This window comes from Heteronotia binoei, chromosome 21 (genome assembly GCF_032191835.1).
Source record: "Heteronotia binoei isolate CCM8104 ecotype False Entrance Well chromosome 21, APGP_CSIRO_Hbin_v1, whole genome shotgun sequence".
Classification (NCBI taxonomy): Eukaryota; Metazoa; Chordata; class Lepidosauria; order Squamata; family Gekkonidae; genus Heteronotia; species Heteronotia binoei.
In genome coordinates, this window is record NC_083243.1 from 50,767,838 (window position 1) to 50,791,983 (window position 24,146).

The window sequence follows — 24,146 nt, forward strand, 5'->3', positions numbered from 1 at the left end:
GTTCTCTTAAGAGTCATCTTATCAATGTGATGGTTAATTTAAAGCTATCACATAAAAGTTCAACAGTTAATTTATGGGTGTCAAACATGCAGCCCACGGGCCAAACTGGCCCGCTCAGGGCTTCAATCAGGCCTGCGGGGCTTTCTTCTCCCTGCCCACCCCCATGTTCCCAGCTTCTTTTTCCTTCTCTTTGCAGAGGCTAAAGCAGAAAGCAAAGCTGCAAAGAAAATGTGGAATGGATTTTCATTCAGGCTTCTGGGCAGAGCAGATGTGAACGGAAAATCCACTCCATGTTTTCCTTGCAACTTTGTCTGTTTCAGTGGAGAGGAATTCTGTTTAATTTCCCAGTATTCCTATGGCCAGCTGAAGCTTCCTGGGGTTGTGACCTTGTAAATTAAGTGTTGATGCTTTGAGTCAGCTTTGTCTCTTCTCAGTGGAGTGAGAACTAGTGCCTAATTAGTACTCTAACTTGGGAACCCACAGCCAAAGAGGGATGTTACACTTGAGAACCATTGCTAATCTGAGTAGACTGGGGAGGGAGGGAGAAGCTTGCAATGCCTTGCCATTTAATGTTTTCCCAGACAGAGAACTTTTTTAAAAGTTTCTGCTGTGATCCTTGTGCTTTTTTTGATGTTTATTTTTAAAATTGCATTGCAAAATACCACTATCCCCCCTTTCTGTTTTAAACAGAATATTGCAGGAGTTTTAAGCATGTTTGTATTTTAAGTTAAAAACTTATATCATTAGTTGTATTGGCCTGTGTCCTCTGTAAAGTCTCTATCTCTGCTATTTGGTATTACATTTTAGGACATGCACGGCTCGGCCCCACAAAGTCCCATTTATGTCAGATCTGGCCTTCCTAACAAATGAGTTTGACACCCCTGAGTTAATTGGCTTGTATTTATCTGTTTTGTGTAAAGGTGTGGACTGCAAAGACACCAGATCTCAATAAGTAGCATTGAATTAGTCTGAGAAAAAGATAGAATCAAAATCAAAGGTTGCAAAGTGAAATCTGCCATTAATAGCAAACACAGTTCCACATTCATTCTGCTGGTATGTGGTCCACCATATAGAGTCTTACATGTTTAATAGGTCCCAATTTAACTTCTGTTGTCTTACAACTTTTAAAGCTACCATTAGTTTAGTATTTCCCAGTGCTTCAGTGTTATAGCAACTTTTCTACTAGGTGGCAATACATCTGGTTGATATTAGTGTAGTGTTCTCTGGTGGGTCTTACTGGCAACATCAGGAAGTTACCAGAATTATTTAATTGTTTTGCAGTTGTACTAATTCAGAGATTTAGAAGATGATTTTTAAAAATGTTTCCCTAGTGTATTTATTATCAACAAGCTTGAATCTTCTCCATCCATTTTGGATCTCATATTGTGACCCATTCTTCTGTTTCCTCAGATTATTTAGATCCTTCTTTACCTGTGGAGTTTGTGAAGCATGGAGATATCATCCGTCTGGAACACAAAGAGTAAGCTGTTTAGGAAATCAGAGGAATGCTAAAGACTGTTAAAGACTTGATTTGAGCAGGCAGTTGTGAGTGAGTGTTAGTAGGAGTTCTGATCTACTGATATCTTACATTGGCTAGAGCAGGCCTTGAACCAGATACTGGTGATCCTTCTCTGTACTTTCCCCACATATTTTTGAATGTTTTCTTTGATTATATCCTCAGATTTCTGAACTTGAGCTTTCTTAGACTGTGCCTTCAAAACAGGGTCTTTAAACCTCATCATAGCAAAGCAACACAATCTTCCTATATATCTTTAGTTTCTGTTATATGGAGTTCTGTTTTGTTACCTATTTGCATTGGAGCAATGCCAGAAGAGTAAAATGACCCACAGTTCCATGCTTAGGAAATACAGAATGGGGTATAAACTCAGTGTTTCCTGACATAATCTATACCTGTCACCTGCCTCCAGTTAGGAGCAGAAAAGTGGTTTTCATTCTTTTCATTCACGGGCTTATTAGACAATACAGCAGAAAACAGGTATGGACTGTGCTTAATTTTACAGTGCATTGTTTATTTTTCTTCTGAACTTCAGAACCATCTTCCCTTGACACTCATTCATCAAAATTAGCATCTCCATGTGTAGGTCAGCCACTTAGCTGTGATTGCGACAGAAAAGGCCCCAGAAAAGCTGAATGGGGTACATAGGAAGCATCAGGTGGTCTTGCTTTGCCATGTTGAAATTCATGTTTCATCAGACACATGGTAAGTGTAGAAATTAATGTTGATGCCATGTGCACTTGTGTCATGCGTGCCCACGTAAGTGTACACATGCCATCAGCTTCAACCCATGCTGGCCCCTTGCCTCATTACTGTGCTTAACTTTAAGCTACTGGCTTCCAACTATCAAGATGAGGCATTCTGAGGCAGTGAGGCTTTCTTTGGGAATTTCCCCACTGAATGCTACAGTGCTACACCGAGGAGTGCAGGAAGGTGGTGAATTTATATGCCACTGAATTTGAAATCTTGGCAGGATGGGTCTATCTTCCACAGGTTCTACTTTTGTTGTTTGTTGCCCTTCTTCTTTAGAGTCACCTCTAGATGATTTCTGCCACAGTGTGCAGGAACATGGAATATAAGTGTTTGTAGCCTGAACATGACTTAAGTCTATTGAAGTATTCTACTATGTTTGGGAATCCTTTTTGGTATAGTAATGGCACTTTCAGGCATCGTGTTTGCCTGTGGCAACTTACTGCACACTTTTCATAACATCATACTCTGATAAGTCATCTTAAAAATAACTGTAGTTGTTTTCTTCTGTTTCAGGTCAGATCAGCAGTATTTCTGTTCAATTTTGTTTAGACCATGTAAATTGTTGGTTTTAGTTTAAAGAAGTAAATGGGCCTGTCACAGATAGCTGAGCTGAGTTGTTCAGCTTCATGGGAGAAAAAATTCACTGTAAATACTCAGCTTGAAATCTGTACATTTGTAGAAGTGCCCTGTATTGGTAATGTAATACTGCCCCTTGGTCTACCACATTAAAGGTGACTTGAAAGAACATATGTATTGAGAACTGTATTGATTGACATGAATGTTTTCTGCTCATACTCCTCCAGCTTTAAAATCAAACACTATGATTATATTTTAACTGTAGGACTTCTAGAAACTTGCATAGTCACCAACATGAGGCCCCGTTGACAAGAAAGCACCTTCAGGTCACTGGGTATGGCATAGTAAGTCAGCAAAGACAATACTTGATCCTGCCACATGGAGCATATTATCTAAACAAAGAGCTATATATATTTTTTTTCTTGTAACTCACTCAAATGTGCTATTCAAGAACAGGAAATGATAGTTTTAATGGAGTTTGTGGTTGAGAACAAAAAGATAATATTTTATGAAAACTCTTTAATATTAACATCCCCCTAATATGAAGCTTTGGAAGCCCACATCTCTCTCTTCTTGCATTTTTTCTGGTATATTTGTTTCCTAGAATGGGACTGGAGATTCCAATGATTTCTGGCGAATTGAGGTTGTAGGAAGAAAGGCTGGGAAACATATCAAAGTCCTACGTAGTCAAATCCGACTGATTCATCTGGCTACAGGCTGTATCTTGGGTTCAACTGGAAAGACATTGCCAAAATGGTAGGTGTTCAGAGGTAATCGTCTTGGAATTGTAGAGGTGAATTTTACTACTTGTGGAAGCTCCAGTGCTTGCAAAAGAACATCTCCTGTCAGTGGGAAGTGTGTCAATGGAACATGCCCCTTTATCTGAGTGGAATGGTAAATGATGCAGTTCCTAGTCATAGTTGTTGCTGAATATGGCTTTAACTGTTTTCCCACTTCAGTCATTTGCTTTGTTCCAGTTTACCACTGATGAGAGTTGTCACAGTTTACAGATGAGAAGTTATATTTTACGGCTTTGGAAGGAACTGAATGACCCTTTTGTTTGAAAAGGGATCTGCGTTTATGACTTCCTGCCAGGCTCCCTCAGTTGCTAAGCTTTGACTTCTTGAGCCAGATGTGCACTGCCCATTCCAAACAGAAACCTGCATTTGAAAACAATGTCTGGCACATTTGAGAATAAGGCCACTGTTTATTCTGTAGAAACATAGATGTTTAAGCAACAGGAACACAAATATTTGTGTGCTTTATGCACCTTCGGTCCTCTGATAGCTTCATATTGTGTCTTGTTTCTGTCTGAATTCTGTTCAGTTCTTCTTGGGGGGGGGGGAAGGAGTACTTCTAAAAGGAAAGGTATACTGCAGGAAGTCAAGGCATATGAGTTGGAATGATCAAGATTGGAATTTTTGTTGATGGCAGGCTAACAGCGTTCCTGTTTCACAGGGGATGGGAGCAGGTGGAAGTCACTTGTACACCATACCAAAAGGAGTCTCCCAATTCCCTCTGGAATGTTGAAGACCACATCAATCCCAGGTGTATGTGATTGCATCTCCTTTTTTGTTATAAAAATATGTAGGTTGCCTCCCACTTTGGAAAAAAGAGAGAGAATTTAAAGTAGTCAAAGCTTTATATTGGAAATGGATTTGGAACTGGAGTTCTCTTGGGCATGTGGCTTAAGTCTTGCTCTTGTGCACAACGGAGCTTCCTGAGTGCCAGGTTTTGGCACCTTAATGCTCAATAGAAAGAGTGGGGAAGGGATGAGTGCCAGTCAGAGCATGTTGCTATATGGTGCTTAGCTTTGTTCTGCTGTCTGCACTGTGCCATGCTTACAGTACCTAATTTAATAATAAAGAGGGCTTGCCAGTACATGTGACCAATGTTTGAATTCTGTTTTAAATTGTCCTCTTTCCTTTAGTGCGCAACATCAGTCTGGATGTTTTGAAACCCTCCTTTCCCGAGATTCTGCTGGAGTCTCATATGGTTATGATCCGAGTAGGTAGAGTGGGTTGGATTCCATTTTGTTGTAACTTTTCCTCTTTAGTTTGAATGTTATTTCACTAGTGACTGTGCCCAATTGTACACTTGAAACAGCACAATAAGGGATCCAGACCTGTTTTGTGGAGGAGGTAGCAAGGAAAGATAGAAAGCCTTTCCTCAGATGACTTGTGTTATTGGGAAAGACTGCTTGGTATTTGTGAGTTAGGTACCCTTTTTTAAAACCTTTCATGATAGTAACTGAAGGAAGACATTCTTACATGGCTAAATGTTCCTTTTAGACTGTGATAGAGTAACAAGATAAACACTGTAGGAGAACAAAATAGCATTTCTCAGCAAAATCTGTTTGTAAAGGGTGTCTGAAACTCTGCATTTAAGAGGATGTGAGAGTACAAACATGCTAAAACAACGTTGCATGGGAAGCATACAGTTGCATTAGATAAAGTCTTGGATTCTGCAGAAATTACCTGTTAATGAAGAGGTTTGTGTGTGGGTTGGGGAGAGGGGAGTTTCACCAAAAGAAGAAGCCAAGTCTTCCAGAACCATAGCACAGTGGATACCTGAGCTTAGCCTGTTTTGACATTTTCCGGGGTATATTGCTTGCATATGCTTATACAGAAAATGTTTTGTCATCACTACAGGGTAATAGTGAGAGAGACAATTACAATAGGAGTGGCATGGAATTTGTCCTGTGAATGTGAAGAGGGCATTTAGTCATCTGGGGAGGCAGAATATGAGCAGTTACAAACACGCTCATAGCATAAATGTCTGCTGATTATTATCACTTTATTGTTCTTGCAGGGAAACAGTGGCCTCAAACCAAAGGAGAACGAAGTAACATCCAAGCCCTGGCACTGGCCCATCAATTACCAGGTAAATGAACAAAGTTGTCAGCATGTGCACAGGTGATCTGTAATTTTTTGAGTTTTCATGTTACACTTCCCATGGTTAATTATACCATGCTGACAGTGCAGAGAATTGTTCTTCAGCTGTCTTCAGTTATTTGTGGGATGCATTATGAATGACTGCTGAAAGAGGAAGGACTCACAATAATGGATTTAAATTAAAGGCAGGAAGGTACTGGATGGATATTAGGAAAAACTTTTTTACCATAGGAGTTGTTCAGTGGTGGAATCAGCTACCGAGGGAGGTGGTGAACTCCCCCTCACTGGTAGTCTTTAAGTAGCAGCTGGGCAAACACTTGTCAGGGATGCTCTGGACTGATCCTGCATTGAGCAGGGGGTTGGACTAGATGGCCTGTATGACCCCTTCCAGCTCTATGATTCTGTGAACCCAAATTCTGTCTTTTTCTGGATGTAGTTCTTGCTAGTTGGTTAGTACATGTTAATCTCTCAGTGTCCTCTACAATACTGCTAAGCAGGACCCTGGTTGGCAGCTGGTTTAATGCTATCAAACAGCAAAACTGTACGTGGCAGAAACAGCTCCTGTGATGATTATGCAGGTTAGGTTTATGTATGACCTGACCCAGATAGCCCGGGATAGCCTGATCCAGTTTGATCTCAGAGCTAAGCAGGGTTGGCCCTGGGTAGTATTTGGATGGGAGGACCTCGAAGGGATACCAGGGTCATGATGTGGAGGTGGGCAATGAAAAACCACCTTCAAACATCTCTTGCCTTCAAAAACTTATGCCATAAGTCATCTGTGACTTGATAGCACTTTCCACCACCATGAAGATACCTAAGTAAAGTAGATGTATTTCTTCTGGGTGCAGGAGGCCCTTCTCTCCCTCACAGCAGCAGATCCCTATGGAAACCTCAGTGAGGTTCAGGATAATAATGTAGGCTCAACAATGTTTGCATTAATCGCTTCTGATTACAGCCTTCAATTTCTCCATAGGGCCTGCGTTTTTCTGGAGTGAATGAGACTGATTATAGGGTTTATTTGCTGGGAAACCCGGTAAGCAGAACATGGCTCTAGTTCCTTGAGGTGAGAAATGACTTTCTCTTGGCCTCTGTAACTTGTGGCTTCCCTTCCATTTTCTCAGTTTCCTCCCACTCTGCTGTCAGTACTTTGTTGGTAGTTTTATGGTACCTCTTGGATATATTTGTCTACTTACTAGACTTTCTCTGGCAGGTGATCTGGTGGCTGAATCTAGTCACTCTTGGCTTATATGTTATACTGACAACATTCATATCTGTGGCCATCAAGAGAGGAGCTCACCTGACAGCTGAGCGCCAAGGTAAAGCCATTCTTTCCGCCTGCTGTGTTGAAATAACAGCTTCCTGCTGCAGACACATTCTCAGTTTGAATGGTGGGAGGGAGGTGGGAGGACCTTATATGTAATATTGAAATGATCACAATAGTGATGGGTAGGTTCATGGCACCCCAAAAAAATGCTCCAGAAAATTGACAGACACCCTGGGAAAAAATCCAGTATAGCCTTGGGAGATGCAGTTAGAACAGGAAACTGAAGTATACATTTGTGGAAGTTCTTGCTCAGGGCTCTCTTTCAGCACAAGATTTAATTGAGTCTGTAGAGCTTTCTAATTGAAGGAGATAAATATCATTAAAAGAAGTTTTATGCAAGAAGTGAACATGGTCTAAGTGTTTTAAGGTTAGAAAAAGTGCTGATGTTAAAATCCAGCTAGAATAATGCAAAAAAATGTAAAAGGGGAAAAAATAATCTCACATCCACAACAGGTGCTATTTTTTCTATTGATTGAGAATTCCTGTGATGATGAAAATGCCTTGGGGAAAAAGTTTCCTATCAGAGTTCATATTCTTGGAATTTGGCTCATGCTTGGGTGGTCTTTTTAAAGCCTTTATTACCTTCCTGATCTGCTGAACTGTAATCGTGTAATGATCTTTTAGCAGTTGATAGCAGCTGCTTATGGCATTTATTGTACACGTTGGTTCTATTTTAGTTGTGCACAATAGTACAATTAACATGGCAATTGCTAGTAGTAACTCAAACAGTTCCTGAATACTTTTTATAACCTTGTTGGGAGGTACTTGACCAGTTATTAACTAGATCCTTTTGATCTCTTCATGGAATCATGTCATGGACTGAAATATGTGGCTTTTCATAGTGATCCGTACAGTTCCAGTGTTTACTTTGTGCTGGCTTAGAGCTGCGGTAACTGCTAGTATGCATACTGGAAATGGAGTTAGTTACTTGTAGTGGTAGTGTGAACATGTTACAGTGGAATATACCTGCAGTGTTCTTTTTCCTCCATGCTGTGCATTGGCAAAATGTTGACATAAACAATGTTTTGTACACTCCGTTAAACCATTTCTTGGCAAGAAGTGATATAAAAAAATCATACAGCTTTGAGATGGGAACAGTTCTAGAAATGGCATCAGTGCTTGAGCTCTCAGGTGTTGTGTTTCTATCTGTTGCGTTGTAGAGCTTTCTCAAGTCCTGTTGCATGGTGGAGGGGTGATCATGCTGGGATGGCTTCTCCATTATCTTCCTTTCTTCATGATGGGCAGAGTACTATATTTTCATCATTACTTCCCTGCCATGCTCTTCTCCTCCATGCTGACAGGTAAGTTTCCCGGATAATCATATGGCAAGAACATGCTAGATTAAAGAATCTAAAAGATATGAACTACTTTATTCTTTTTTAGCTTTGAAAATTTTTCTAGTGTGACCTAAATTTAGACCAGGCTTAAAGCCAGCTCAGATGTACTTTTACTTGGTGGGTCATTTTTCCCTTCCACCCAAACCTGCTAACATTTTGGGGATTGGGGGGAGAAATATAGCAACAAAAAAGAAACGGAGGAAAGGGAAGCTTCCAATTGTTAGGTGGGTCGTCTCTTTCCAACAGCTGCCTAGATCCAGGCTCCAACACTCAGCCTAAGAGCCAAAGAGCCTTTTGATTCTCTCCATTGGGCATTAGGTCTTAAATTTCTGTGTGGAGAGAGAACAGCAAACTCACTGAGACATTATTCAGCTGCTGCTGACTAGCAAGATCTTCCCCAGTTCCTCCCATGCCAGAATGTCTCACAGAATATGCTTCTTGACTTCTCAGGTCATCACCAAATACCAGATTATCCTCATTTCCTTGCCTATTCATTTCCTTTTATTTTTCAGCTGTTTTGTTATTCTCAATTTCAGTCTGAATCGATTGTGTCTCTTTCCTGTCTTGCTAGATGTTAATCTCATTTTTTCCATTCATTTGATAGCTTTATCTGTCTTGTGTTCCTCCTCCCAATTCCTTATTGTAGAGTCATATGACAAACATACCAAAGATCTTGCATTTTGTTCTTCATTATAGCTATAGCTTTCCCCTTCCTAACAGAACATTAATTTAAATGGGAATCCCTATATACGATTAACCTCCACTTTGCTGCGTTCTGTTGATGTTATTTATATATTTACTTCATATTTACTCTGCCTTTCTCCCCAGTGGAGAGAGTAGTTCATATCTTTCTCCTTCCCTCTGTTTTTTCATGACAATCCTATAAGGTAGGTTAGACTAAGTGTGCAACTGGCTCAAGGTCACCCAGCAAGTTTTCATGACTCAGTAAAGATCGGAACCTGGGTCTCCTGCATTTTAGCCCAGTACACTAAAATCATCCTTTTGTGTGTGTGTGTGTTCTAGAATTAAGATTGGTTAATGCTAATATTTTTGAATGTTTTCATTAGTTTTCCTAAATATTCTAATTGTATAAGATTTCATCTGGTAAGAGGGTGAATTTTACCTTATTCTACTGATATTAATTTTCCAACCCATGAAAGAACTAGTTCTGAATGCTGATACTAGGATAATTGGTACTTGGTTTTATGTTCCTCTTATACTTAAAAATATCAAAACAGTACATATCCTCATCAGTATTTCTTTGGAATGACCATGGTATTAAATTATTTTTCCTTAGATGATAGTTGTCTGATTCTGATAACAACCAATTTATTTGTTGATAAAGCTAATTCCTTGTTTTTTAACAAGTGAGCAGTTTCCTGCTTATGAACTTCAGTTATACTAGTTAATGCTTCTTGTTATTTGACACAAGAAAATCATTCCCCATTTCTTCCAGTCCTCAAAAATGATCTTCCCGTCTTTCTTCCATGGCAAACCATTATCAGTCTTTTTTCTCAAACAACATCCATCTTTCCCTCTTAATCTAACATACATTTCATTAAGAAAAGTCTTGAATTTTTCTCTTTTTACATATCTGAATTCTCTATTTACATATCTGAATTCTCTGTACGGATTTTCTGCTCTATAAAATACTCTATAAAGTTTATTGTTTCTTTTTCCCTTTAATAACTGCTCTGTTCTTGTTCTGTTTCTTGAATGTACTTTTCTAAAAATAACCTTCTGCTATTATTCATTGACTTTATCTTCTATACTGTGCCATGTTTTTGCACAAGAAGATCAAAATCTAACATTGATTTCTTTTTTAAAAAATTAATACTGTGTCTACCTCTCATTAAGCTATGATCTCTAAATGACAAAAATCCAATTAAAATGTATTTTATCAAGTTGTTTGGCTAATTAGCCATAATTTTCCGCTAATCAGTATTTCATGAGTCTTAAAAATAACCTTCAGTCTTTCAGGACTTATTACATAAGCTTAAGTTCCTAGAACAGGCAGACTTCAAGGGGATTGCTGCTGCACAGTAATGCTTCCTCTAAGTAGTTCTGCAAGTTCTCTGAGTAAACTAAATTTCCAATAATATGATATTGTATGCTCAGGTAAATGAAGTATTCTTTAGTGGATATATATATATATTCTCATATGTGGATACTTAAATCTACAGACTGAAGCTATGAATGGACAAGGGAGATTGCTCTGCAAACCTGGGGAAAGCTCCAGGTTTACAGAAAATTTTGAAAAAAATACAGGGGGGGGGATTGAACCCCTCCAAAATAATGGATAATGTTTGGATCTGGGACATGCAGTTTCAGATCCTCATTGTTCCATTGTACTAAAAGGAATGACAAGATTGCCCATTGGAAACAATGGGAGAGGCTTGAAGGTACTTTGGAAATAATGGGAGCCAGGAATGCCAATTGACTTGCAGGGGCTCCATTGAAATACGTTACAGCAAAAGAAGAGCTGAAAAGAAAATGCAGAATGGATTTTCCATTAAGGTGTCTGGGCTCAAATTGACTATTATGGGACTGGAATGACAACCCCTGAAAGTAGCAGAAGTATTCTGGGACTGGAATGACAGGCCCCAGAACACATCTCCTACCCCCAGGGACTGTCTTTCCACTTTCTCCGTACTCCGTACTCCGTACTCCACACTCAACATCTCTTCAAAAAGCACCTTCCTGGGGCCTCTTTGCTTGGGGGTCTGTAACTCAGACCTCACAAGTCCAATGCACACATAACTTTTTGGGCATATGGAGGGTCATCTTCAGGAGGCACACTTCAAGGTGGATGCATCTAGCTTATCAAGAATCCCTTTTGTACACTCCTGAACCAGCGTGTGAGCTCTCATTGAAAAGCAGTGTGAGAGCACCTTGTTTGGGTGTCCATGACTCAGGCCACTGAAGTCCAGTCATCACCAAACTCGGTGGGCACATAGAGGTTAGTTAGCTGGAGAAGCCCTGCGATCTTTGAGCCTCGGCCCCTGGGGGGGCGTTTTTATTTGAACTGGTTCAGGTTTGGTTCGTGAACTGGTTCAGGATTTCCCAGTCTGTGCCTGTCCCTAGTGGTTGGTACTACACAGAATTCAAAACATGTTCATAGATAGATCACTTTCTGTAGCTGATGTTCTAGACAACCCAGAAGATGAAGAAAAACAGCCATCTAATACTTATTATTGAACTGAAGTCCCATCCCAAAAAGGGAATTATTCTGACAACAAGTGAATATTGCACATGGTCAAGGTGCAGAGAAAAAGCAATGATAAAATACTTTTGTTCTCATGAAGCCCAGCCATCCCCTGGGATGTCCTGCTGATCACCACCTTATCCCTGCTGCACTTGTAGCTTTCCCAAGCTTCCTACATCCCACCCCTGCCCTGGGAAGCTTGAAGCCATCTTAGACCCAGAGGGAGAGAGAGGATGCATAACTACCCCTTGGACCCTTTGCCTGGACCCTCCACCCTTTCTCTGTTCCATCAGAGTCTCAGGTCCGCTCCTCTTCAACAGTCTTCTCAATCTTCCTTTTATCTTCTCTTTTCCCTCTGTGTCCACCCTCCTGACTAGCTCCTCCCCCACATATCCTGAGATGCTGAAGCCTGTCGTGACCAGATGACCACACTCAGTCGACCAGAGAGGCAGTCACCACCTCATCCACTCATGTCCCTGGCTCCTGTCTGCCTTGTCCCCCTCCCTCTGGGGCAACTCTGAGCTCTCCCCGAAGTTGCCATGATGCTCCTCAGCTGGGTGTCACCTCCAGCTGCAGGGCTCCAGACAGCTCTGCAGCCTCTGCCTCGGCTCTGCCACTACCTCTGACTAGGGCAGGGAGCGGTGGGTGACTCTGCCTCCTCTCCCTTGCCACTACATTCTTCATGAGCCCAGGGATCCCCCAACCAGCTTGCTCAGTAAGGGGATGTCTGTGGACTGGGCTTTGGAGAGGCAGGTCTTGGAGAGTTGCGACTTCTCCTGGGCCAGTCCAGTCTGGCCCTGGACATTTGTACAGGGACTGCAACAGAAGAATCACTCCTGGAGGCACAGAATAAAACCGCTTAGAACGGAAAGGGCCATAGAGCCAATGTAGTGAAGTGGTTAAGAGTATTGGACTACTATTGGGGAGAACTGGGTTCAAGTCTTCTCTCATGCCATGGAAGCTAATTGGGTGACTTTGGACCAGTCACACTCTCTCAGTCTAACTTACCTCACAAAGTTGTTGAAGGGATAAAAAGGAGAGGAGAACGATATAAGTTGCTTTGGATCCCCATTGAAAACAAAGGGCAGGGTTAAAATGTATTAAATACATCATTGCGAAATAACATACTGCAAGCTCATAGGAAGCTTATGTCATCTTGCAGAGTTTGCCATGATCTCTCATTAAGAGGACTGAAAATATAAGTAAGGTGTGATTACCCCCCTCCACCAGCTTCCCAAGAGCATTGCCAGGTGTGGATTTAGAAATGCACTTGCTGAGGCATGTCCTTGGCTGCTGCTGACCTTTGAGGGACAGACAAACCAGCACTACCTACTCTTTCTCTGAGCATGATGGCTTCAAGCCTCTTGGTCTGTGGAGAAACATGGTTTGGTGAGAGGTCAGAAGCCATTGCCACAATCTCCAAAGCCTTCCTCTATGAACCTGAGCTGCTTATGACCTTTTGAAGGAGGAAGAGTACTTCTATCCTCCCAGCTTTTCAGGGAGTGAGGGCTTTGAACTCCATGATTGGTGCGAAAAGGAAGTCTGAGATAAGCCCTGGTGTGATCTCCAACACCTTCCTTCATATCTGTAGAAATCACAGTGCCTTTGTGCAGTGTCTTGCCACTGCTTTGAGAAACAGGAATAAAATACTAGTGAAGCATGCCTCTGATCTTGTGTTTCTCTTCAAAAGGAATCTTCAAATTGACTTCAAGGATAGAAAATGAGAAGACAGTAGTAGCTATATGGAAATGAGAAATTCTGGAAATGTGATTTTAAGAACAAGCAAACAACCCCTGATGCTGTTTTGTGCTAAGGATTATGTGAATGTCCTAGTTGTTTGGTCAAGTAAGAAGTACTGGCTTTCTGGCATGGGGAAGCTTGCTGTAGAACCCTCTATTGAAAGCTCCTTCAGAATGCAAAATAGAATAAGTCTTGTCTTTCCTCCTGGATATTACTTGTTTGCACAAATCTTTCCATATTCAGATGTATGTGTCTTTTTCTTGTCTTTTCAGGGATTACATGGGATGTATTCCTGAAATTCTGCGCTGGGGCACTGTCAGCCAACATCCAGGTTTATAACTGTGGGATAGCGCTGTTGATTCTTCTCGCTGTGTACAGGTGAGAGTTGGCTCTTGAGCGGTGAAGCTGCTAACACATGTCTGAGAGCTATTTTTGAGGTGGAAGAACCACCATGATTCCTTATTAATTTAATTAAAAACCCCACTATTTTGCCCTTCCATCCTAATTTTGAGTCCCAGTAATGGTCACAGTAGACTGAAAATGATATAAATATGGAATCATTATAAAATACCCAAAATGCAATACAGCCACCCAACCCCATATCAATATATTTAAACAAATTGCAACCAGTTAAAAGGATTTTTTTAAAGCTAGAAATTCCAGTTAAAAATATCACTCATGCCAGAAAAATGCAGAGCAAAAGACCAAATAAGGATGGGGCCAGTGTGACTTCCCTTTGGAGTTTCTTCCAGAATTATTCATAGCTTTCTTATAGCTACCCAGCATATGTCAGGTGGTAGGGGCACATGGAACAGGGTTTCAGAATTTCACCTCAGTACTTCTTCATGAAATGCATAGTTAATTTGGAGAATTTGTTCCTGTCAGATGCCGTGATGGCTCCTAATCTAGGTGGCTTTAATGGTGTTTGCACATTTACCTTTTTAATGGTGGATGAATGGGACCTCTGGATCCTGGAACACCGGCCTGTATCCAGCCATGCGGTTCCTCCAACACAATGGCATTTCCATTTGCAAAAGAGGGGTGGCTATTTCAGTTGATCCCCCTCCTACTCTAAAACCCCACCTTTCCCTTATGTTGTGGGTCTGCTGACCCCAGAACCAAATTCTGCATTGGGTAGAAGCCGTAAAGTCCCACTTTGCCAAGTCAGTCAATGCTTGGATACTTACCATTGGATCACATAAAGCTAGTGCTGGTGCAGGCAGCAGCAGGGAAAGGCCTTGGTTTCCGTGTTTCTTCTAAGGGTATATTTCTGCTTCTATGGAGAGCATCCTGTAGGACTAGGTGGACTACTGGTCTGATCCAGCAGGACTGTTCTTACATTTGGTCAGGACTGTGTGGGAATAGGCAGTCCTTGATATAGGGCTTTAAGAGCGCTATCAACACTCTTTGAGTTAGGCCTGGGAGTAACTAGCAGCCAATATAGATGAAACAAAGCAGGAATCGCATGCACCCAGCAGCTTGTCCCTACCAGTAGTTCAAAAGCAGTCTCATGTAGAGTGTGTTATGGCCGTCTCAATAGCATTGAAAAAATGGCATTTTGGAAGGGCCCATTTGACAGGAGCCGGGGGGGGGGGAGGGAGGGTGTTCACAAGACCATCTCAGTCACTGTGGAGGAAAAGCCACCTTGCCCTGTGTGCTGGCCCTTTCTAAAAACCTAATTAATGTATTTGATATTAATATAGTACTTTCATTCTTCTCCTGCTTCAGAAGCTGCTTCTCCTGAGGTGCTTGGCATGGCTGTAATAGTTCAGGGATATCTCACTTATTATCCTCTGCCACGGTGCAATAAATTTTTATTATTTTGCAATTACGGATTCCCTCTAACTGCAGCAGACATATAATACACTACTTTTGGCTTAGAATGAATGAATGGATTCTGAATTACCTCGCAAAGTTCTGTCATACTGGCCGTAATGCATTTTTTTTAAAGATGCCTTAGTCTTGCCCTCAGATGATTCAGGCGTTCTGAAATTGCATTGTGTCCTGCTATTGTGAGAATTAGGCTAGCTGAAATCTGTTTTGTGTTTGGCTCTTGTCCACAGCTTCTACCTCTTCCATCCTCTCTCTTATGGGATGATAGGACCTCTGGCTTCTGATCCCAACAGCCCAATGGCAGGACTTAGGTGGCTGGAAACATGGGAGTTTTAGATCCAGCCTGAAACAAAAGAATAACAGAAGGGTGCTGAAAAACCACTTGATGAAAACTGTGAATAATCTGTTTTCCAACTGCATTTCTGTGCTGAGATAATGCACTGTTCTTCTTCAGTTCTGAAAAGAAGGAGGCAGCCATGAGGAGGAATCTCTGCCTATAACCTCTGCCATCATGGCGCCTGGGATCCATTTCCTTGGACCAGCTGCTGCTTAAAAGTCTGAACCATCCAAGCAATACACTTAATCAAACAGCTGTGACCTTCATAGCAGTGTCATTTGTTTGCAAGTTAGAGGATGCATGCATTTTTGCAAGCATATATCTTGTGTCTTGCCTGTCTCTGTTCATGTGTCATTTAGATGAGCACAGGAACGATCATGTGGATGTGGAAGGGAAATGATCTTCTGAGACTGGGATGCAGTTCATACCCAGTAACTGCCATGGTGATCTTTTTAAGGGATGTGTGTGTATTATATACACTTGCATACCTGTGTGCACACATATGTTTCTGAGAGAGCATTGTTTTTGCTTTGATCTTCAGGAACTTGGAAACATTACAGTAGCTTGAAACCTTCCAAGATTCTGTGCCTTGCGTGGCCCTCAGACTTCTTTATATCTTTGCCTAACGCCTTTGCTCTGAGCACAAATAACCACTTAAAATAATGTTGTGGCTACCTACAAGATCTCATAAAGGAATGAGACTGTCATCACATTGCCCTTTTGTTTGAGAACCATCCAAGTAGAGAAAGCTGTTTAATTTCTGTTGTATGTTTCTTGCCCTAAATTTCTTTGATGGAGAAAAGTGGCACCTTCTGGGAGAGGCAGATGTGAATATATAATAGGCTACAGCTGATGCAGAGAGCTGCCATTCATCCAACCATTCTCACTGCTCACTAATTCTCCTGCCTGTGGATATCACTGTAAAGAATTCAGAATATGCAGAACATGCTGTTAATGCTGATGTATTGGTGCATTGTTTCTTTAGATGTATATTTACTTCTGAGAAGAAAACTACTTTCTTTGCTATGATAAGTTGTCCAGCAAAAGGGTTTGTAGCTGGACGACTGAACAAAAGATCTTGAACTAGTTCATGTAAAGTCTGCCACCAAGAGCAAGTGCAATAGAAGCCCTGAGGGAAAATAGGGTTGGGGGGGTCACTGTTTCCTCTTGCAGAATGTTCACTGCCACTTCCTCGACATCACAGTTCTCCAAAGCAAATTTAGTTTCTACTCCAGCAACAGCTTTATATATCTGAGGCCATCATTTCCAGGAATTTCATTTCAGCATCAAGTTGAAGCTTGCTGCTTTCTATCCCCCCCCTCCCCCACACCAAGAAAAGGGCTATCACTGTTGGCATGGAGACTGTCAGTGTCCCCAAGAAAGGCTTGGATGGCTGTATCTTGACTGTCTGTGGCTCAGGCTGCCAGATACATTAAGATGATAAATGCAAGAGGTAGCTGGCTTGTTCAACTAGTGTATGAGTGTCACATCCACCTTTTTAGATAGCAGCAGTGGGCTTAGATATTCATCCTCTGAATAGTGCAACTATTCAAGGGTCTCAGCCTTTGACCATTATTCCCTGATGGATGAGAATTGTTGCACTGATGGCTTCAATGTTCTTACAGTTTTCTGTGGCAAAAAACCTCTGCTCTAGCAGACCTAGAACTTCAGAGATCACACAAACAAAATAAGGAAGTGAAGCGTTCTGTTCCTCTGCATCTTTGCTGTGGGGAGAGGCAGCAGACTGCAAGCACAGCATGGCATAAGCAGTAGCAGTATAGTTGCTTATAAGAGGGGACAGTATGATTGGCAAGTTGTGCTAAGGGAGTTTGGTTATTTTACTCCTCCACTAAGGGGTCAAGTGTTACTCTTGAATAGATTTTCCTGGACTAATGACCCAGCAAGCAGTCACTAACCTAAATCAAAACCATAATTTCCAGGCCCTGTTTTGTTCACTACCTTTCTGTAGCATATGCACACAGTGCATCTTTTAGAGCTGTTTTTAGGGAAGGGAAACCAAGGCAGTATTTTCCTTTTAAATTCAACATGTACAGAATTTCTGTACGTTTCTTCTAGGAATTCTCCAGTAACCTAACAGCTGCTGTTCCTGTTTGCTGTCACCCATAGACCTCTGCTGAACTTTAGACCACTACAAAGACCAGGCTTGATTTTCTGTCCATCTAAACAGCTGCTAATAGAAACCACTGGAGGGGCCCTTACTCTTCCAAAACCATTAACACAGCAAATGACTAGATTCACTGAAACTGCTGTAGTCCGCTTTTTGTAATTTGACGTCTTTGCTGGAGAGAGATTGTGCTTGTGCTTTAGCTGGGGGGCAAATAAATGGCATTCCCCTGGCATAAGGATTTTAATGGATTTTGAGGTCTATAGCACACTACTTTTTTGTGCCTCTGATCTTGGTTTACATAATTTAGAACTCTTAACTTAGCGTTGCACCTGTATTGCACCACATAGAACTAATTAACATCACCAATCTGTATGCTAAAACCTTTTTTTTGTTGTTTCACCATTCTTAAGGTATTTGCAGGGCCACAGCCAGCAGGGGGCACTGAAGATGGTGCCTCCTATAGAATCTGTAACATCCCCGCCTCATCTTCCCAGAAGATGGGGTGGGGGTCCTGCAGGTTCTATAAGGGGTGCCTCCCACAGTGCCCTCCTCTGACTACAGCCCTGGGTATTTGTATCCTTTCTGAGTAGTTTTCTGTTAATTGAATCCATTGATGGTATGATCCCAAGTAAAATGTGGATTAGTGGAGAGAGAAAGGAAGTGTCTTTATTACAAAGAATGTAAAAATTAGTTTCTGTATTAGTAGAATAGGATACAGATCAAATGGTTAGTTTTCTTCACTGCGCTGTCTCTGTGTAGGATACCAGCCTCTGTGGCTCTGCAGATGGCACTGATTAGATTTAAAGGACGATTAGTGGTTTGTTCCACTCCGTGCTGCTCCTCTTGCCTCTTCAAACAATTGTGTATAGCAGGGATGGCCAATGGTAGCTCTCCAGCTGCCATGCTGCCTGGGGCTGATGGGAGTTGTAGGCAAAAAACATCTGGAGAGCTACTGTTGGCCACCCCTGGTGTAAAGAATCATGAACCTCCCTGCTAATGGCTACATCTGCGTGGTCTAGGCTGTGGATCCTGCAGTCAGCACTGGAGATTTAACACCCTTCACACCCTGCCAATGTTCTTCCCTGATCCCAGACATGGTTCTATATGATGGAACATTCGCTAGCTGTTGGAGCCTAAAAAAATGCCTTTTTTTTTTTGAGAACCTTAAAGAATCATGCAGTCTTTTCCCCTGGGGAGGGTGGGACTGACAATAATTCTCCTTTCTAGGAGATGATAGGGAAAAATCAGCAATAAAAGACTGGCATGTCTCATAGCTGTGCCCTTTCCCTCTGTCCCAGTCTAATTAATACTGTATCCTAAAAGAGCTGTGTTCAGGTAAAGTACTTCATGTCCAGAGTGAGGTGAATTGTGTTTCTCAACTGTACCTGTTCAGACTGAGGTCTTGCGCACACTAAATTAGCATATCAAGCAGGTGAGCTAGAATCCTGACATGGTAGCTTTTCACAGGAAAAGAGTTTGTGAAGTGGAGAAGCATTATTTTGCTGATGCCATCCCTTGCTTCTCTTCTGAAGGGAGAGCTATACCATGTAACTTCTAAATTTGTTGTTCATCTCTGATTTTATTGCTTTAAGGAAGTGGTTTGAGTTCTGCCTTAGACATTGTAATATGTCTGTAGATGGTGTGATGACTGTCTATCTGGTGACCCTAGACAACTTTTTGTACTAATGCTGCTAATGCTGGAGTGTGTGTGTGTGTGTATATATGAGTGTGCATGTGTGTTTTGTACATGACCACTGTCTGTATTTTTAACTGAACATATTTCATTGCTCAGCAATGTACCCAGTACTGAAAAAGAACTGGCAGTGCTTTTTGTAAAGAAATTAACTGAAAACTGGATAGAATTTACATTTTACTTTTGTAATAAATAGACTTTCTTTCAAATGTCTGTTTCTGATTCTTGGGGGGGGGGTGGCCCTCAGGGGGCCCATAGAATCAGCATGAAGATAAAGGTGTACCTGTCCTCTGCAGAACTGCTAGTTACATGATGACCATATACTATGGCCACCTATGATTTTGAATTCTACCAGCAAAAATTTACTGTGGCTCAAGGGAAAGTGTGAGCACAGGAAGGAAATGGATGTGAGAGAAAATAAGTTGACAAATAGCATATCAAAGTTTTGAGGGAACTCTTGAATCTTCAATCCTATTAGACTTTTCTTCCCTGGCCAGTGTTTGACATGGAAGTTTTAGTTTCTCGTGATCTGAATGTTAGCATCAGCTGTCAGACTGGGATCATAATAGGTGATTTTAACTACCCACAGATTGATTGGGTCAATATGTGTTCTGGTCAAGAGAAAGAGATTGAGTTTCTAGATGCTCTCAGTGACTGTGCTATGGAGCAGATGGTAACAGAACCTACCAGGGGTGGGGCGATCCTGGATTTGGTCCTAAGTAATGCCTAAGACCTGGTGAGAGATGTAAAAGTGATTGCACCACTTGGGAGCAGTGACCATAACGTTATTGATTTCACCATTTGTATAAATATGGAGTTGCCCCAAAAGACCAGCACAAACACTTTTAACTTTAAAAGGGGTAAATTCTCTGAGATGAGGCATGTGAAGAGGAAACTGAAAGGAAAGGTAAATGCAGTCAAATCCCTTGGGGAAGCTTGGAGGCTATTTAAAACTACAATCGTAGAAGCTAAGATAAAATATATACCACAAGTTAGGAAAGGCACAAAGAGGTATAAGAAAAGGCCTGCATGGTTAACAAACAAAGTTATGGAAGCGGTAAAAGGTAAGAAGGATTCCTTTAAGCGGTGGAAAGCTAGTCCAAGTGAGATGAATAAAAGGGAACAGGCTGTGGCAAAACAAATGCAAGACTGATCAGGGAGGCAAAAAGAGACCATGAGAAGCATATTGCAAAAAACAAAGACCAACAATAAAAATTTCTTCAAATATGTTAGAAGCAGGAAACCAGCCAGGGAGGAAGTGGGGACCTTGGGTGACCAAGGGGTAAAAGGATTACTGAAGGAGGATAGGGAAATAGCTGAGAAGTTGAATGCACTTTTTGCTTCCATCTTCACTGTGCAAGATGCGAAGTGTTTGCCTACCCCAGAACCACTAATTTTGGAAGGGGTATTGAAAGACCTGAGAAAGATTGAGGTGACAAGAGAGGAGGTCCTACAACTGATAGATGAATTAAAAATTAATAAGTCACCAGGTCTGGATGGCAAGCATCCAAAAGTTCTGAAAGAACTCAAAGGTGAACTTGTGGTTCTCCTGACAAAAATATGTAATCTTTCATTGAAATCTGCCTTTGTTCCTGAGGACTGGAAGGTAGCAAATGTCACCCCCATCTTTAAAAAGGGTTCCAGAGGAGATCTGGGAAATCACAGGCCAGTCAGTCTGACTTCAATACTGGGAAAGTTGGTAGAAACCATTATCAAGGACAGAATGAGTAGGCACATTGATGAACACGGGTTATTGAGGAAGACTCAGCATGGGTTCTGTAAGGGAAGATCTTTCCTCACCTGTTACATTTCCTTGAGGGGATGATCAAACATGTGGACAAAGGGGACCCAGTAGCTGTTGTTTACCTTGATTTCCAGGAAGCTTTTGATAAAGTTCCTCATCAAAGGCTCCTTAGTAAGCTCGAGAGTCATGGAGTAAAAGGACAGGTCCTCTTGTGGATCAAAAACTGGCTGAGTAATAGGAAACAGAGTGAGTATAAATGGGCAATCTTCGCAGTGGAAGACGGTAAGCAGTGGGGTGCTGCAGAGCTCAGTACTGAGCCCCATGCTCTTTAACTTGTTTGTTAATGATTTGGAGTTGAGAGTAAGCAGTGAAGTGTCTAAGTTTGCAGATGACACTAAATTGTTCAGGGTGGTGAGAACCAGAGAGGATTGTGAGGCACTCCAAAGGGATCTGTTGAAGCTGGGTGAGTGGGCGTCAACATGGCAGATGAGGTTCAATGTGGCCAAGTGCAAAGTAATGCACATTGGGGCCAAAAATCCCAGCTACAAATGCAAGTTGATGGGGTGTGAACTGGCAGAGACTGACCAAGAGAGAGATCTTGGGGTCGTCGTAGATAACTCACTGAAAATGTCAAGACAGTGTGCGATTGCACTAAAGGCCAACGCCATGCTGGGAATTATTAGGAAGGGAATTGAAAACAAATCAGCCAGTATCATAGTGCCCCTGTATAAATCAAAGGTGTGTTCTCATTTGGAATACTGTGTACAATTCTGATCACCGAACCTCAAAAAGGATATTATAGCATTGGAAAAAGTGCAGAAAAGGGCAACTAGAATGATTAAAGGTTTGGAACGCTTTCCCAATGAAGAAAGGTTAAAATGCTTGGGGCTCTTTAGCTTGGAGAAATGTCGACTGCGGGGTGACATGATAGAGGTTTACAAGATTATGCATGGGATGGAGAAAGTAGAGAAAGAAGTACTTTTCTCCCTTTCTCACAATACAAGAACTCATGGGCATTCAATGAAATTGCTGAGCAGTCAGGTTAGAACAGATAAAAGGAAGTATGGGTTCTGCAAGGGAAGACTTTGTATATGAAGACATAGGAAAGATTTATTGATATGTTACGAGTGCATACTTCTCTCTTGGGAGGCTTTGCCTGACATGAGTGCACTAAGCATGGACAGCATTAAGTTATTCCAAAAACTGCAGGCTTCCCCTTGGCCCTCAGACCTTTGAAGGTCTAACTATTTATAACACAGACTCACAGAGGTCCCAGCCTTAGAGTCAAAAGTCATTCTCAGCCGGATGGTACAAAGAAGGGCCCAGAATTCCCAGGCAGTAACATCTCCACAGGTGAACTTGGAAGGGGGGAGGCCTAATAACCTTCACCTGACTAGCACACAGGCATAACAGTAAGCGTAGCAAGATAATGACACAAAGCAAAACATGACAGGAGACAGAATATGGATCCTGACAGGATTGAGATATCTGAAGAACTGCCTACTCTTATTTCAACTTGCCCAACAATTAAGACTTTCCTCAGATGTATGTCACCATCTTCAGATGTGGTGGCTACCAGAGATGAGCATGCTCTGTTCCTTATGGAACTTTATCCTGGACCCATTCATTTGGTGCCTTATTCAAAAGATGGGAGCCAGGTAGCCTGTATATACAGATACTAACACCCCAGTACTGTAAGATTTGCATTGACTTGCTGCTTGTTTCTGGACATAATTTGAAGTATTGATGCTTACCTTGGGACCAGGATGCCTGAACAACTGCTTCCACCCCTGCTGTTCAGCTTGCTAGTTAGGATCCCCACTACTGTCCCAAGAAGGTGAGACAACTAGTGATTGCGGTTCACTGGAATTCCCTGTCCTTTAAGGCCCACCTGGTGCCTGTTCTGTTAGCATTTTGGTTCCAGGATAAATTATTTCTGTTTACCCAGGTGTTTAGTTGAAGTTTTAGCCCATCGGTTAGTTGATTATTAGCTGTATAATTTGGCTTGTATTCTGTCTGTCGCATCTTGATAACTGACATGCCCATTTAAATACCATTTTCTGTGGTTGAGCTTTTAGCAGTTTTATTGGCTATCCACTGTAGATTTTATTGGCTATCCACTGTAGATGGCTTTATTGAAGATCGGGCTACTTTTACTGAAATACTATATAGAGTTACTGGTTTTGTCTTTTTAATTTTTTTTTATTGTTAGCTGCCTTGAGTAGGTCTCTGGATAGGTGGAATTCAAATATCCTAAATAAATAAATGCTTTGTTCAAGACTTCACTAGCAATCAGATGTTTGTCTCCTGTCTTCTGTTTGACTTTACTGTCACAACTGCTATTTTTGGATATTATTTTAAATTTTAATTACCTTGTATTTATGGTATTTCAAAACTGTAAGCCGCCTCAGAAGCTTCCACAGTTAGTAGGCAGGATATGAATATTTTATTATCACTGTTAATAATAGAATGGTAAAAGCATCAGAAGAATGCTGATAAAATTATCCGATTGTGTATATCCAGCAGAGGGACCAAGTTAAAAGTCTGCCATAGTTGGTGAATATTTCATATATGATAGTACTACAGAAGTCTTATGCAATATTGAAATTATATTGAGAGGGCTTTATTTCAGATTTTAGCAGTCTACCCAGAGGGAAACTGATGAGATCATTAAAAAAAACACCACACTGCCTAGCAGTAGCTTTTCTCTCCCCCCATTCCCCATATCTGCCATTTTAGTTAGCTAATAGCAATGCTGCTGGCAAGATTACCTAGCAGGAAAAATTCTTTGCTTAGACTCTCTGAATCTGTGTTGATTTATAGAGTGGGATTGTCCAGCAGTGCAGAAAATGGTGCTGCTTTTACCTTAAGTGGCTAGCAGGATAAATAACTAGCTTCTAAAGATGAAGGGCTTTTTAGCATTTAATAGTTTGTGTGAAACAAATTAAATCTCACCTAGGCTCTGGATGAGACTGTCTGAATAGCACTGGAAATCAGCAGCAATCAGCTGCTTGCTCAACAGCTCCCATAAGGCTGCCCAAAAACAGCATTTAAAGAAAAGCGCTG

The 24,146-nt window shown here is 41.4% G+C and overlaps 1 protein-coding gene across 1 annotated transcript in view; it reads left to right on the forward strand.

The window, feature by feature from the left end:
• Window positions 1-19,545, forward strand: part of POMT2 (protein O-mannosyltransferase 2) — a 44,920-nt gene extending 25,375 nt beyond the window's left edge. Inside the window, exons 11-21 of the mRNA XM_060262744.1 lie at window positions 1,411-1,480; window positions 3,111-3,189; window positions 3,450-3,601; window positions 4,304-4,395; window positions 4,776-4,852; window positions 5,657-5,728; window positions 6,713-6,772; window positions 6,950-7,055; window positions 8,224-8,364; window positions 13,618-13,723; window positions 15,409-19,545. Coding sequence (XP_060118727.1) covers window positions 1,411-1,480; window positions 3,111-3,189; window positions 3,450-3,601; window positions 4,304-4,395; window positions 4,776-4,852; window positions 5,657-5,728; window positions 6,713-6,772; window positions 6,950-7,055; window positions 8,224-8,364; window positions 13,618-13,723; window positions 15,409-15,514 — 1,061 coding nt within the window. The 3' untranslated portion in view covers window positions 15,515-19,545. The remainder of the gene's footprint in view (window positions 1-1,410; window positions 1,481-3,110; window positions 3,190-3,449; window positions 3,602-4,303; window positions 4,396-4,775; window positions 4,853-5,656; window positions 5,729-6,712; window positions 6,773-6,949; window positions 7,056-8,223; window positions 8,365-13,617; window positions 13,724-15,408) is intronic.
• The last annotated feature ends 4,601 nt before the right edge of the window (window positions 19,546-24,146 follow it).